At 43.8% G+C, this 16,629-nt stretch overlaps 1 protein-coding gene across 1 annotated transcript in view; it reads left to right on the top strand.

Moving 5' to 3' along the window:
- Positions 1 to 16,629, top strand: part of LOC124552657 (tyrosine-protein kinase Fer-like) — a 627,186-nt gene that overhangs the window by 551,554 nt on the left and 59,003 nt on the right. Inside the window, exons 9-10 of the mRNA XM_047126982.1 lie at positions 1,950 to 2,126; positions 12,817 to 13,030. Coding sequence (XP_046982938.1) covers positions 1,950 to 2,126; positions 12,817 to 13,030 — 391 coding nt within the window. The remainder of the gene's footprint in view (positions 1 to 1,949; positions 2,127 to 12,816; positions 13,031 to 16,629) is intronic.

Below are 16,629 nucleotides of genomic sequence, written 5' to 3'. Positions count from 1 at the left end.
GAAAGCAGTGAACGAAAGTAGGCATAGTAAGCTAATTTACTGAGATTCTTATCACCAAACTTTGCAATACCGTAATAGCACATGTAGCTGAACTCAGACGTTTCAGCAGACCATCAATGTGTTGCTTCCAGTTTAACCTCTCATCAATGGACACACCTAAAAATTTTGAAAATTCTACCTTAGCTACAGACTTCTGTTCAAAGTCTATATTTATTACTGGAGTTGTGCCATTTACTGTATGGAACTGTATATACTGTATATGTTAAGTTTCAGACAGGCACAATTAAAAGACACTTACATAAAGCTTTCAGCCACAGCCTTCACCTGTAAATGACACACACACAGACAAGCAAGCACCCGTCCTGTAGATATAACTGTCAACTCCAGCATCTCAGTCTGAGATTTTAATTGTGCCTGTCTGCAACTTAACATGTCTTCTTTATGGTTAGTAGCAACCTGTATTTTCCTACATTGTGATATTCCTACCTAGAGTTTCTGTTGTCTGTTTTTCTACATCTACATATACATGACTACTCTGCAATTCACATTTAAGTGCGTAGCAGAGGGTTCATCGAACCACAATCATACCATCTCCCTACCATTCCACTCCCGAACAGCGCGCAAGAAAAAAGAACACCTAAACCTTTCTGTTCAAGCTCTGATTTCTCTTATATTATTTTGATGATCATTCCTACCTATGTAGGTTGGGTCAACAAAATATTTTCGCATTCAGAAGAGAAAGTTGGTGACTGAAATTTCGTAAATAGATCTCGCTGCGACAAAAAACGTATTTGCTTCAATGACTTCCATCCCAACTCGCGTATCGTATCTGCCACACTCTCTCCCCTATTACGTGATAATACAAAACGAGCTGCCCTTTTTTGCACTCTTTCGATGTCCTCCGTCAATCCCACCTGGTAAGGATCCCACACCGCGCAGCAATATTCTAACAGACGAACGAGTGTAGTGTAAGCTGTCTCTTTAGTGGACTTGTCGCTTCTTCTAAGTGTCCTGCCAATGAAACGCAACCTTTGGCTCGCCTTCCCCACAATATTATCTATGTGGTCTTTCCAACTGAAGTTGTTCGTAATTTTAACACCCAGGTACTTAGTCGAATTGACAGCCTCGAGAATTGTACTATTTATCGAGTAATCGAATTCCGACGGATTTCTTTTGGAACTCATGTGGATCACCTCACACTTTTCGTTATTTAGCGTCAATTGCCACCTGCCACACCGTACAGCAATCTTTTCTAAATCGCTTTGCAACTGATACTGGTCTTCGGATGACCTTACTAGACGGTAAATTACAGCATCTGCGAACAACCTAAGAGAACTGCTCAGATTGTCACCCAGGTCATTTATATAGATCAGGAACAGCAGAGGTCCCAGGACGCTTCCCTGGGGAACACCTGATATCACTTCAGTTTTACTCGACGATTTGCCGTCTGTTACTATGAACTGCGACCTTCCTGACAGGAAATCACAAATCCAGTCGCACAACTGAGACGATACCCCGTGGGCCCGCAGCTCGATTAGAAGTCGCTTGTGAGGAACGGTATCAAAAGCTTTCTGGAAATCCAGAAATATGGAATCAACCTGAGATCCCCTGTCGATAGCAGCCATTACTTCGTGCAAATAAAGAGCTAGCTGCGTTGCACAAGAACAATGTTTTCTGAAACTGTGCTGATTACGTATCAATAGATGGTTCCCTTCGAGGTGATTCATAATGTTTGAATACAGTATATGCTCCAAAACCCTACTGCAAAGTAAGCTGAGCTTTGTTAAACTTGAGAAAGTGAAAATCAGTTTATTGTTAGTATAGTATATAGACTAACTTTCTGTGACGTCTCTGTGTTAAGTTACTGTACACCTAGACTCCTTACACGTCCCTTCCTCGACAGCAAGTACGAAATGCGATGAAAGAGCGGAGGTGGTTTGTGGTGACAGGGCAGCTTCAGGTTCGAGGGTCCCGCCTTCCCGACGGTGCAGGAGCTGATCCAGTACCAGCAGCAGAGCCAGCTGCCCGTGACGGCGCGCTCCGGCGCCGTCTTGACCCGCGCCGTCTACCGCGAGCGCTGGGAGCTCAACAACGACGACGTCATCCTCGTGGAGCAGATCGGGCGGGTAGGTCTCTCTTAAAGAACTTGTAATGTCTCTTGCAGCGGTCTCTCTGCGATATTTTCAGAAATTTTTTATAAATTATATAACTCGGTACATATCTCGAAATATCTCTTCTTATCTTACCGATTCCTAAACTTTAATATACGATGATTATCAATGCAAAGTAGTTTCAAGCCCTATTATTCCTTGGAGCGTGCATTTACTCCGTGGAATAGCTTCTCTGCTATCTATGTTTTCTCTTATGAAAAGAATAATTCAGATCTTGCGGATTAGCCGTGAAAGAACGAATATGTATGTGTATGTGTTGTTGAGCTAGTCGCCATCTTGATGGGATTCTGTATGAGAAGGAATTTAATACATGAACTAAACTAAAGTAAGTGTGTTCGCGTATTATTTAACTTATTATTATTGACAGTGTCTGCTTACTACGCTGTGTTGCACGGGATCAGTGGGGAACGTCTGATTTGCACTGGACGAACCTGCCGTTTTGTACGCTCAAGATGTCCAGTTTATTACTTTCAATAAGTGGGCTAATACGGTCTTACCAGCAGATCTCCGGTCATCCCCATGTGATCACCGAAAGTTAATAATTATTACAAATTTTTTCAGGAGATCGACTGACAATTTTCGTCGCACCAAGACTTCGAAATTGCTTCACTACCTTATGAAATTTAAGTTAAGCTCAATTTAAGTTAAGCTCAATTTAATCAGGATAGAACAGTATTGAACTGTGTAAATGTGAGCGTAATGAAAATTCCCTTAATATACGCATGTTTTTTACTACCCTGATCAGTGAAGCTGAATCAGGCCGGTGTGAGAGACGTTTTTAAATTTCAGATCCCACAAAAAATATTAAAAACTGGCTGCTACTGGTTCTCTATTTCTCTTTCTTGTCTGCAGATGAGAATAGTGGGAAATGAGGGGTTGCTTCACCTTCTGTATGGAGCCATATGGAAACAAAGTTGTTGTTGTTGTTATTGTTGTCTGAATTTTTCAGACTGAAAACTGGTTCGATGCAGCTCTTCACACTATCTTGTGTGAGGCTCTTCATTTCTGTGTAACTACCACAACCTACATCCATTAGAACCTGTGTACTGTATTCGTCATTTGGTCTCCCTTTACAATTTTTGTTCCACGAGCAGTTTCCATTGTGAGAATGACTCTGCCCGAACAGGCCTCAGAAGGCCCGACAGTACCGACTGACCACTTTGTCGTCCTTACAAGGGAACCTCCCCATCGCACCCCCCTCAGACTTAGTTATAAGTTGTCACAGTGGATAGGCCTTGAAAAACTAAACACAGATCAATCGAGAAAACAGGAAGAAGTTGTGTGGAACTATGAAAAAATAAGCAAAATATACAAACTGAGTAGTGCATGCGCAAGATAGGCAACGTCAAGGATAATGGGAGTCAAGGAGCGCCGTGGTCCCGTGGTTAGCGTGAGCAGCTGCGGAACGAGAGGTCCTTGGTTCGAGTCTTGCCTCGGGTGAAAAGTTTAATTTTTTATTTTCAGACAATTATCAATGTTCAGGCACTCACACATAATCAACTTCGCTCTCCAAAATTCCAGGACATGTTCAGATTTGCTTGGACATATGCAGGATTTGATGGTCTACACACGGATAAATTTGAAAACTTTAAAAACATATGTTTTGACAGAGCACAGGGTCGTTAGGTGGGTCGACAACATATTCCTGTCATGTGACGCACATGACGTCAACAGTGTCGTATAGAATATATCGGACGTGTTTTCCTGTGGGGGAATCAGTTGACCTATGACCTTGCGATCAAATGTTTTCGGTTCTCATTGGAAAGGCACATCCTTTTGTCTACTAATCGCACGGTTTTGCGCTGCGGTCGCAAAACAGAGACACTAAACTTATTACAGTGAACAGAGACGTCAATGAAGGAACGGACAGATCATAACTTTGCGAAAATAAAGAAAGTAAACTTTTCGCTGGATGGAAGACTTGAACCAAGGACCTCTCGTTCCGCAGCTGCTCACGCTAACCACGGGACCACGGCGTTCCTGAGCTCACCCTATCCTTGATCTTGCCTATCTTGCTCGCGAACTACTCAGTTTGTATGTTTTGCTTATTTTTTTCATAGTTCCACACAACTTCTTCCTGTTTTCTCGATTGATCTGTGTTCAGTTTTTCAAGGCCTATCCACTGTGCCAACTTATAACTAAGTCTGAGGGGGGTGCGATGGGGAGGTTCCCTTGTTAGCAGATACGTGTGATCGGATGCGGATACGGAGGGGCGTGTGGTCGACACACGTCTCTCCTATCCGTTGTCAGTTCCCCTGACCGGAGCCACTACTCCCCAATTGGCCCCACGAGGGCCGAGAGCACCTCACTCGCCGACTACACTCGGGAAACGGTCACCCATCTGAGCGTCGGCTAAACCCGACACCGCTCAACTTCGGTGCCCTATGGGAGCCGGTGTTGCCACTGAGGCAAGCACTTCCCGTTAACATTACGATTACTCGATGCCTCGGGATGTCTCCTTTCGAACAAATGTAAACACCACTGGAGGGTTAGTCCTTAGGCCCGTTTCGTGGGATAGAATGGTGCCTACGAGGCAGTACGAGGAACGATCTGTGATTGCAGATCGTGTGATCGGCATTGCCAATCGTTGCCAGTAGACGATTTCTGACGATGTCGCTGCTTCTTTATTCTATCAGTTCGTCATTTGGCCCCGTGAGGCTGACTCACCCCGTTCCGGACGTCCCTATCTCAGAAAAATCTGAGGAGGTACCGGAGTACCGGAAAGAGCGCGGTCTTTCTGCGCCGAAGGCAGTGGCGCTTAACCGTTCGGAGACAGTCTCAGAGCTGTGCCTCAAATATCTTCCCCCCCCCCCCCTAATTTGATTCAGTATCTCCTCCTTACTTATTCGGTCTATCCGTCAACTTTCCAACGTCCTTCTGTAGCACCACATTTGAAAAGCTTTTGTTGCCTTCTTGTCTCATCTGCATGTTGTTCATGTTCTACTTAGGTACAGGACTGCAGGCCACACAAATACCTTCAGAAAGGACACGTTAACATATAAAAAATTTATATGCGATGTTAACACATTTCTCCTTTCCAGATACACTTTCTGTGCTAATTTGACCACTGCCAGTTATTTTGTTGTCTGAATAGAAAAACTCGTTGACTAATTTTAGTGTTCATCCATCCATTCTGCTGACCATTATACAGCCAGTGCTAGATTGGGCTGGTAGGGTACTGCTCCAGTTTTCTGTAGAACGAGTCTGTACATACTCTGTTATCAGGACGGGGTCCCCACTCCGAAAGGCACTTATTCACTTCCTATGGAACCCAGGTGTTCTGCAGAGTACAGCTTGCAAAACTCTGTTCTGGAGGAAGGCCAAGAATTCACCTGTCTCTCGATTGAGCACTTTTCTGCGCAAATAAGAGACAACTACAAAACAGAACAACAAAAATATAATTAACTATAAAATATACAGAAACAAAACAGGAGAGTGTACACGAGAAACAACAGAACATAACACAGTGAGGCAGACAGTGAGTTCTCTTGGTAGGAAAACATATTTCAGAGTGAAGGGAAAGACTGTTTCCCCATCCCACACCTCCCCCACTATCTTTGCAGACATCCTTCTCGTTAGCCTGCTCTATGTGGGGCACAAACGAAACAGGACAACCGGGGGATGGTGAGGTACACAAAGGAGAGCAGCATGGATGGTCACAGGCTGGTTTGACTTACAGGGGAGTGTCAGAGAGATGTTGAAAAAACTCAACTGACATGCGCTTAAAGCTAGATGTCAACTATTCTGTGAAAGACTACTTGCAAAGTTCTGAGAATGATAGTTAGGTGACAAATTTAGTGATGCCCCCTACATTTCAATGCGTGGAGACGAGATTAAATTAATTACGGCACACACAGAGGCACATTTAAGCAGACATCCCTCCCACACTCCATATTCGAATGGAATGGGATGAGCCCCAGTATGTGCTACTGGGAAAGTACCCTCTACTGTGCACTATACAGTGGTGTTCAGAGTACAGACGTAGACAGACAGAGGTAGTAGACAGTTTATGGAATAACGACTTAGCAAACTGCCTCCTGATCCTGGTACTGTGAAATGGTGAGCGTCGTCACAACACTGAAGTCACAGCACGTTAGTGCTTTACACACACTGTCCACCACAACACACGTGTATAGTGTCCCGGAACTCGTGCCATTTTTGCACACGAAGCGCTGGTTCAGAAAGAAAGGAGAGAGAGAATGAGAGAGAGAGTAAATGCAAATGAAGGCAAGGCAATACAACTGTCCACGTGCTGTTTTACCGATGCCAGCAAGAGATTCCATCCCCTTAGTATTTTTGTAAATTACACCACATTTTCCATTTCTGTATTTATTGCTAACATCATTTGCCAGTTACAAAATACACCGTACTAAAGCTTAAAGTAGTAAAGGAGTTTTCCTATTTGGGGAGCAAAATAACTGATGATGGCCGAAGCAGAGAGGATATAAAATGTAGACTGGCAATGGCAAGGAAAGCGTTTCTGAAGAAGAGAAATTTGTTAAAGTCGAGTATAGATTTGAGTGTCAGGAAGCCGTTTCTGAAAGTATTTGTGTGGAGTGTAGCCACGTATGGAAGTGAAACATGGACGGTAAATAGTTTAAACAAGAAGAGAATAGAAGCTTTCGAAATGTGGTGCCACAGAAGAATGCTGAAGATTAGATGGGTAGATCACGTTACTAATGAGGAGGTGTTGAATAGAATTGTGGAGAAGAGAAGTTTGTGGCACTACTTGACTAGAAGAAGGGATCGGTGGGTAGAACATGCTCTGAGGCATCAAGGGATCACAAATTTAGCATTGGAGGGCAGCGTGGAGGGTAAAAATTGTAGAGGGAGACGAAGAGATTCAGAAGGATGTAGGTTGCAGTAAGTACTGGGAGATGAAACAACAACAAAGCTGATAGTATACCAATAATCACAGAAGAGGCCTACTTACCAAGACGGAAAAAGTGCCCTGTCGCCTGAAGCAAGACACGGCCATGGCAAAAACACCACCAGCGCTAAGATGCCAGCTGGTTCCAGTGGCGTAGAGACTCGCCAGATGCGCGACTTCCACTGGCGTCACAGGCGGCACTGAAGACCAAGTTATGGACTTTGCCTCGGCCAGTTGCCAGGCGAGTACAATTCGCCGACGACTGGACGATGACGGATAGGAGGCTATTCGGAAGATAGGAGAGCAGCTCTCGCCCACTCGGTCGCAGATCGTCGCCCAGGCTCGCTAAATGAACTCTCAGAAGTGAACAGACAGTTGTCGTAAAATCGCATTTGCAATGTACTGTGAAATTTACCTGCAATTATTTGCACTTAGTCATTGAGGACCATTTTTTGTGTTGTTTTACAAACAGTGTTGTGGATGTCATTATTCCGTTGTCACACATGTAAGTAAACCTCTTGTGTGACTTTGTCAGTAATTTGTTGGATTGTTGTAGAACCTCGGTTCTCCTATCCTGTGTAATAATGGCAGGGAGAAATTGTCTTAGTGGTGTACTGCACCAGAAGCCATTCCACGAACTCACGAACTCAGTCTGCCGTAGCAACGACAGCAGCAACGAGGCATCTACAAAACTGGCATCGAGGGCTTACAAAAAAAAAAAAAAAAAAAAAAAAAAGAACCCGCACTGATGAGCCGAAAGATTGTGACTGTTGCCCACTGTAAGATTTGATGTTGCCTGGTTGGATGTGTGATATGGCAAGAAAAGTACATAGGTGAAACACACACAAATGCGGAATCATTCTAACAATGATGTGGTCAGCAAATGGGAAATGTACTGACATAAGCAGCTTTGAAACAGGGCAGATTGTTTTGTCCGAGGGAAGGAGCATCTCAAAAGTAGTGAAGCTGTTGGAGTTCTTCTGTCATGAGCTGTTACGGAAAGTGGTCGACGTACTGTGAAACGGCGACCATGCAACAGAGTGTCAGATGTCTACGCCTCACCACAGGATGTGAAAATTGCGGGCTCGCACAGTGTGTGAAATCGGTGTAGGTCGTGATCTGTGGCAGACCTGGTGATAGAGCCCAGCGCGAGTTGGCGCAGTGTTCAGTGCACGGCGTCTCTGTAGTGTACGACTCTTTAACTGTTCCCCTGTCGATGAAGTGACACCGTCAGTAGGACAGGATAATGTGGGCAGGGGATAGCCGAGATTCAACTGTGGGTCAGTGGAAGTGTTTCATCTAGTCAGAATAATCGTGTTTCTTATTACACGAGGTCAGTGGTCGTGTCCAGATACACTGTCACTGGTGCATATGGCTGCTCAAAAACTCAGATGTGAGCATAGCATTCTGCTATGGGGGCAATCACCTCAGTTTCCGTGGGACCTGTGGTAGTAATTGAAGGCATCAGTGCAACAATTGAGTACATCCACTTTTGGCTGAAAATAAGATTTTACTACTGTTGCACGGATTGAAAATTGCTCAATTGTATGCTGCAAGAATCGGTCTTGTCTGTGGGATCAATTCCGAATAAAATAGGGAATGAACGTGTGAATGTAAGATGTCTGGGGCAAGAGCCAGCTATGTCCAGGGTTTGCCCTGTCATTAGTTAGATTTTGGTTTGCGGAAGAGTCCAAGAAATTCACTGTGGTTAACATTACAGGATATGTATTTTTAGACTTCTCATCCTACCTAAGAAAGCCATTCAGGATAACAGTAAAAACGCTGATAACGGCAAATTTGCTGTTTCAAAGTACAGGTACTTTGAATACTCCACTGAATAGAAGTACCAATTTGCTGTAGTGCATCGTTATCAAAACTTACCTACCGTGATTTCATCATTCCGAAAGCCTCAACTACACTGACATTTCCTGAGGAAAAACTTTATAAGTGCCTCTGCCAGTTAATGCTGAGACGTGTAAATACGTCATGAAGCTTGTCAAGAAGTATTTGGCAGCATCAGTCACAGATTTTACCAGTTAGTCTATATTGGAACAGTTACAGGTGCGCGAGTGTATACCCGTCCTTTTTCCCCCCTAAGGTAAGTCTTTCCGCTCCCGGGATTGGAATGACTCCTTACCATCTCCCTTAAAACCCACATCCTTTCGTCTTTCCCTCTCCTTTCCTCTTTCCTGATGAGGCAACAGTTTGTTGCAAAAGCTTGAATTTCATGTGTATGTTTGTGTTTGTTTGTGTGTCTATCGACCTGCCAGCACTTCCGTTCGGTAAGTCAAAAGGGAAACAGTTTGTTGCGAAAGCTTGAATTTTGTGTTTATGTTTGTGTTTGTTTGTGTGTCTGTCAACCTGCCAGCACTTTCATTTGGTAAGTCATATCATCTTTGAGGGAAACATTCCACATGGGGAAAAATATATCTAAAAACAAAGATGAGGTGACTTACCGAACGAAACCACTGGCAGGTCGATAGACACACAAACAAACACAAACATACACACAAAATTCAAGCATTCGCAACAAACTGTTGCCTCATCGGGAAAGAGGGAAGGAGAGGGAAAGACGAAAGGAAGTGTGTTTTAAGGGAGAGGGTAAGGAGTCATTCCAATCCCGGGAGTGGAAAGACTTACCTTAGGGGGAAAAAAGGACAGGTATACACTCGCACACACACACACACATATCCATCCACACATACAGACACAAGCAGACATATTTAAAGACAAAGACTTTGGGCAGAGATGTCAGTCGAGGCGGAAGTGTAGAGGCAAAGAAGTTGTTGAAAGATAGGTAAGGTATGAGTGGCGGCAACTTGAAATTAGCGGAGATTGAGGCCTGGCGGATAACGAGAAGAGAGGATATACTGAAGGGCAAGTTCCCATCTCCGGAGTTCGGATAGGTTGGTGTTGGTGGGAAGTATCCAGATAACCCGGACGGTGTAACACTGTGCCAAGATGTGCTGGCTGTGCACCAAGGCATGTTTAGCCACAGGGTGATCCTCATTACCAACAAACACTGTCTGCCTGTGTCCATTCATGCGAATGGACAGTTTGTTGCTGGTCATTCCCACATAGCATGCGTCACAGTGTAGGCAGGTCAGTTGGTAAATCACGTGGGTGCTTTCACACGAATTGATCGAATACACTTTCCGGGTTACAGGACTGGAGTAGGTGGTGGTGGGAGGGTGCATGGGACAGGTTTTGCACCGGGGGCGGTTACAAGGATAGGAGCCAGAGGGTAGGGAAGGTGGTTTGGGGATTTCATAGGGATGAACTAACAGGTTATGAAGGTTAGGTGGACGGCGGAAAGACACTCTTGGCGAAGTGGGGAGGATTTCATGAAGGATGGATCTCATTTCAGGGCAGGATTTGAGGAAGCCGTATCCCTGCTGGAGAGCCACATTCAGAGTCTGGTCCAGTCCCGGAAAGTATCCTGACCCCACCGACACCCCGCACCCCTACCTTCTACCTTCTTCCTAAAATCCACAAACCCAATCATCCCGGCCGCCCCATTGTAGCTGGTTACCAAGCCCCCACAGAGCGTATCTCTGCCTACGTAGATCAACACCTTCAAACCATTACATGCAGTCTCCCATCCTTCATCATAGACACCAACCACTTCCTTGAACACCTGGAATCCTTACCCAATCTGTTACCCCCGGAAACCGTCCTTGTAACCATTGATGCCACTTCCTTATACACAAATATTCCGCACGTCCAGGGCCTCGCTGCGATGGAGCACTTCCTTTCACGCCGATCACCTGTCACCCTACCTAAAACCTCTTTCCTCATTACCTTAGCCAGCTTCATCCTGACCCACAACTTCTTCACTTTTGAAGGCCAGACATACCAACAATTAAAGGGAACAGCCATGGGTACCAGGATGGCCCCCTCGTACGCCAACCTATTCATGGGTCACTTAGAGGAAGCCTTCTTGGTTACCCAGGTCTGCCAACCCAAAGTTTGGTACAGATTTATTGATGACATCTTCATGATCTGGACTCACAGTGAAGAAGAACTCCAGAATTTCCTCTCCAACCTCAACTCCTTTGGTTCCATCAGATTCACCTGGTCCTACTCCAAATCCCATGCCACTTTCCTTGACGTTGGCCTCCGCCTGTCCAATGGCCAACTTCACACGTCTGTCCACATGAAACCCACCAACAAGCAACAGTACCTCCATTATGACAGCTGCCACCCATTCCACATCAAACGGTCCCTTCCCTACAGCCTAGGTCTTCGTGGCAAACGAATCTGCTCCAGTCCGGAATCCCTGAATCATTACACCAACAACCTAACAACAGCTTTCACATCCCGCAACTACCCTCCTGACCAGGTACAGAAGCAAATAACCAGAGCCACTTCCTCATCCCCTCAAACCCAGAATCCCCCACAGAAGAACCACAAAAGTGTCCCACTTGTGACAGGATACTTTCCGGGACTGGACCAGACTCTGAATGTGGCTCTCCAGCAGGAATACGACTTCCTCAAATCCTGCCCTGAAATGAGATCCATCCTTCATGAAATCCTCCCCATTCCGCCAAGAGTGTCTTTCCGCTGTCCACCTAACCTTCGCAAACTGTTGGTTCATCCCTATGAAATCCCCAAACCACCTTCCCTACCATCTGGCTCCTATCCTTGTAACCGCCCCCCGTGCAAAACCTGTTCCATGCACCCTCCCACCACCACCTACTCCAGTCCTGTAACCCGGAAAGTGTACACAATCAAAGGCAGAGCCACGTGTAAAAGCACCCACGTGATTTACCAACTGACCTGCCTACACTGTGATGCATTCTATGTGGGAATGACCAGCAACAAACTGTCCATTCGCATGAATGGATACAGGCAGACAGTGTTTGTTGGTAATGAGGATCACCCTGTGGCTAAACATGCCTTGGTGCACAGCCAGCACATCTTGGCACAGTGTTACACCGTCCGGGTTATCTGGATACTTCCCACCAACACCAACCTATCCGAACTCCGGAGATGGGAACTTGCCCTTCAGTATATCCTCTCTTCTCGTTATCCGCCAGGCCTCAATCTCCGCTAATTTCAAGTTGCCGCCACTCATACCTCACCTGTCTTTCAACAACTTCTTTGCCTCTACACTTCCGCCTCGACTGACATCTCCACCCAAACTCTTTGTCTTTAAATATGTCTGCTTGTGTCTGTATGTGTGGATGGATATGTGTGTGTGTGCGAGTGTATACCTGTCCTTTTTTCCCCCTAAGGTAAGTCTTTCTGCTCCCGGGATTGGAATGACTCCTTACCCTCTCCCTTAAAACCCACATCCTTTCGTCTTTCCCTCTCCTTCCCTCTTTCCTGATGAGGCAACAGTTTGTTGCGAAAGCTTGAATTTTGTGTGTATGTTTGTGTTTGTTTGTGTTTCTGTCGACCTGCCGGCACTTTCATTTGGTAAGTCACATCATCTTTGTTTTTAGATATATTTTTCCTATGTGGAATGTTTCCCTCTATTGTAACTATATATATAAGATATTATGATATGCTGGTGACCTACTTAAAGGTTGGGGAAAGACAAAACTGATTGAAATATTTTTTTTCCCCAATTTGTGGACAATTTTTTGTGTCTTGCAGAAATAAACTACCTTTGCTCTCCTTTCTGTCAATCAAAATGAGGCATATTATATACCTGACCGATTAATCGTGATGAGGTAATGTAATTACAAGTGCGGAAGTAAAGGAAAGATAACTTTTATAAATGAAGTGAAAGATTTAACACCAACTTTATTGCGACATTCTCTTTTGCAGGGTAACTTCGGGGACGTGCACAGAGGTAAACTGCGAAAAACTGGGATGGAGGTCGCAGTAAAAACCTGCCGAATGACAGTCCCCGAAGAGCACCGTCGCAAATTCCTCCAAGAGGGGCGCATCCTGAAGCAGTATAACCACCCGAATATTGTCAGGCTGATTGGAATCTGTGTGCAGAAGCAGCCCATCATGATAGTCATGGAGCTGGTTCCAGGTGAGATGAAATCCTAATATGATTTGATTTGATTTGATTTTTTATTGGTGCAGTTTTATCATAGAGCACAAATTGTACAATTGATACTGGACAGGTCAAAGATAAGTTACCATAATACATAGTATTAGCAATTAAAATTAGGTACCTACTACAATTAATTTTGTTACTTATTCAGAAATTCTCTGACAGAATAGAAACAGTGCTTTATTAGAAATGCCTTTAGTTTAGTTTTAAATATTGGATGAGTAGTATTTTTTATTTCCTCTAGTATCTTATTGTGTAGTATTACACCAATGTTAATTATGCTCCTCTGATAGGTGGTTGTTCTGTGATATTTTTGATGTGTATTTGATTCCCTTCTGGCACTATAGTTGTGTACACTTTTGTTCTGTAGCTGTTTGCCTGTTTTCAGGAGGTAGTCCCTAGTGAACAAGATATTTTCATAAATGAATAAACTTGGAACATTTAGGACACCAAGCTCAGTAAAATGGGACTTACAGGACTCTATCTTTTTAAGGCCACAAATTATCCTTAAAGCTCTTTTTTGCATTCTAAAAACCTTTACACTGTGAGTTGAGTATCCCCAGAAAATGATCCCATATCTGATTAGTGAGTGGAACTGTGCATAGTATCCCTGCAGTACTGTTGTTTTGCTTGTTGTAGCCTTTAAAATTCTTAGGCCATAGCACACAGATGATAGTTTTCTACACAAGTTATTTATATGTGTGTCTCACTTTAAGTCTTGCTGAACCCAAAGACCCAAGAATTTTTTGACACTTACATTTTCTAGGGGATCATTTTTTAATTGGGCTTGAATAGACATTTGATTACTTGGAGGAATTAAATGAAAAACGACACACACAGTTTTTTCAGTATTTATAATGAGTTTGTTTTTTTGTGAACAACTCAGAAAGTCTTTTCATAGAACTTTCTGCTGTGGACCGCAAAGTTTCTGGACTGGATCCAGTGAGCAATATGCTGGTGTCATCGGCAAACAGGTATACAGACTTTTAAATTACTGCATGAGAAGTTTCAAAAAAGTTGTATCTTTGTGAATACATACGTGTTGTCTGTAATAAGTAGCCACAAATTGTCAGCATTTAAAATGGGGTATCTGCACCCACATTGTAATGCATTGTGGAGGACTCTATTTTATATTTTTTTGGAGTGATAAAATATCAAAGCTCCGTGTCATGTATAAAGAAAGATTGCAAATTAATACCAACTTCCTATGAGAATCAGAGTGGCATCAGCTCAATAAATCTGAATTACAGTTGCATTCTCTCTGAGCCAGTTCACTTCCTCGTGTTCTGCTGCTCCCACGGGAGGAAGAATTACGAGGGATGTATAATTACACTAAACTCGCATTAGTCCGACCCCCCAGAAGTCCAGTCCCTCAGAAATCTGACCCACGTCCGAACAGTGAATTATCTTGCATGACAGTGTTGTTAGTGAATTACGGTGTTAAACAGTGCTGTACATATTTGAAATTGTGGCATTCTTTACAGTTCAGTATAATGTCTTCCAAAAGGAAACACAGTACTCTAGACTTCAAGCAAAAACTTGAAATTTTAGTTAAATTGAACTGAGGTTCTTCACCGGAAGCCACTGCTGCTGAGTATAGTGCTGAATGAGCAACTACAGGCTTACATGCTACAGAGACTTTGACTATCAATGGATGAGGTAAGTACCTCCACAGAGGATAGGGGATATTCAGAAAGACTTTAGCCAACAGATAATGTGCACATATGTTTGAGATCAAATGAGGAACTGTACAGAAAGATAGAAGATGTACATCATTTATTAAAAATGAAAGGTGAGTGTTGTACAAGATAATCATCTAACAAGGAAAATCTGGAATTTTGTAAGGCGAAAGACAAAAAGATTGGCCTAGTTCCGAGGATGTGATATCAAGAAATTAGTATCCCAGAGTACGAAATCATGTATAGGAATGAATTCACACAAAAATGAGAAACAGTATTGGTTGTTAATTCTTGGTCCACAGTACATGCATCTGAAAGAGAGAGAGAGAGAGAGAGAGAGAGAGAGAGAGAGAGAGAGAGAGAGAATGAGAGAGAGAGGGGAAAAAAACACTACACACTATCACTATTCTGCTTAATGCTATTCACACTATTGCCATCCAAATTTAGGAAATTAGAAAGAAACCTGCCACTTTGAAAAAAAGCTACTGCCAGCTCAGTTTTACTATACAGGTGTGAAAAGGTGTGGTCAAACTTTCAGGAAATATTTTCACACATAGAGAAAGAAAATGCACACATCAAAAAAAGTTTCATATCGCTCTGGTTCCCCGAACTCCTGAAGATAGACACTGTATGACATAAAAAAAAAAGGATGTTACTTGACAGTAAGCAACTCAAAGAGAAAGTGAGATGGGAAAAACAGAAGGTTACCCAAAAGAGAAAAAGTGAAGAACTGGACATAGCTGTTTATAAGTGGTTTGTACAACAACGTAATACAGAAGTTCCAATCAGTGGCCTAGTAATAAAAGAACAAGCAGCTGCATTTAGTAAACAATTTGGTGGCAGTAAGTAGTCTGCAGGAAGTGAGGGTCAGCTACAAAACCGGAAGAAATGACACCTCGGTGTGGAGCAGCTGACAGTCGCCGGGGAAAGTCACTCTGCTGGTGAGAAAGATGCAGGTGACTGTAAATGAGATGCAGAAGATAATCTAGGAAGATGATTGAACTGCTGATGCCTTGTACAGTGCTGATGAAACAACTCTTTTTGCCGAGACAGGGGAGAAAGCTGGCGAGTACGACTGACGGAAATATTAAAGGTGTGTTGTAAAGCAAATGGGAGTTGTATACTACACTAATGGCGATTGGGAAACCCCAACATCCACATTGTTTTGGACACGGTGACATAAATACACTCCCTGTGCAATATTACATTCAGAAGAATGCACGGATGGACAGATAAACATTCTCTCAGTGGTTCCGTGAAACATTCGTGCCGGCAATGAGAAAAGAGCTGAAGTAGAAAAAGATTCCACTGAACACTATCCTTATTCTTGACAATGCTTCCAATCATCCTTCCAATGTGACTCGAGCCTGACGGTATTCGAGCACTCCTTCTTCCATCCAGTGTGACAGCCCACAGAGCAGGGAATTTCGGTATCAACAAATCGTCATTATCGACACACATTGCTCGTCTCCCCATGTAACTAATGTGAAGACAACTCTAGTGAGAAGTGTGGAAAGCAATCGACTTACACGATGTCATTTTCCATGCAGCCGAAGAATGGGGTAAAGTAGAAAGTGCTACCGTAATGAAGAGCTAGAGAAAAGTGGGGCCATCCGTCGATACGGAGTCTGATCCGGTGCCGAGTGACGGCGACGAGCCGGTCGATTCGGAATCGTCGACTGCCGATACTGTGTACACTGACAGATTCCACGAGCTTCCGGGAGGAGGAGAAATTGACGATGAAGATGTTGCTGAGCGGCTGACTGAGGACGACTGTGAGACAGACAAAACTTTAACCAGATGAAGAAATAATCGAAACTGTGCAGGAAAGTATTGATGAAAGTGACGAAGAATAGGACACAGGAGGTGATATCTCACGCTGCCGGTATGACGTCT

Source organism: Schistocerca americana, chromosome 10 (genome assembly GCF_021461395.2).
Source record: "Schistocerca americana isolate TAMUIC-IGC-003095 chromosome 10, iqSchAmer2.1, whole genome shotgun sequence".
NCBI lineage: Eukaryota > Metazoa > Arthropoda > Insecta > Orthoptera > Acrididae > Schistocerca > Schistocerca americana.
The sequence above is the reverse complement of the archived record's forward strand: the minus strand, read 5'-3'. Positions and strand labels throughout refer to the sequence as shown.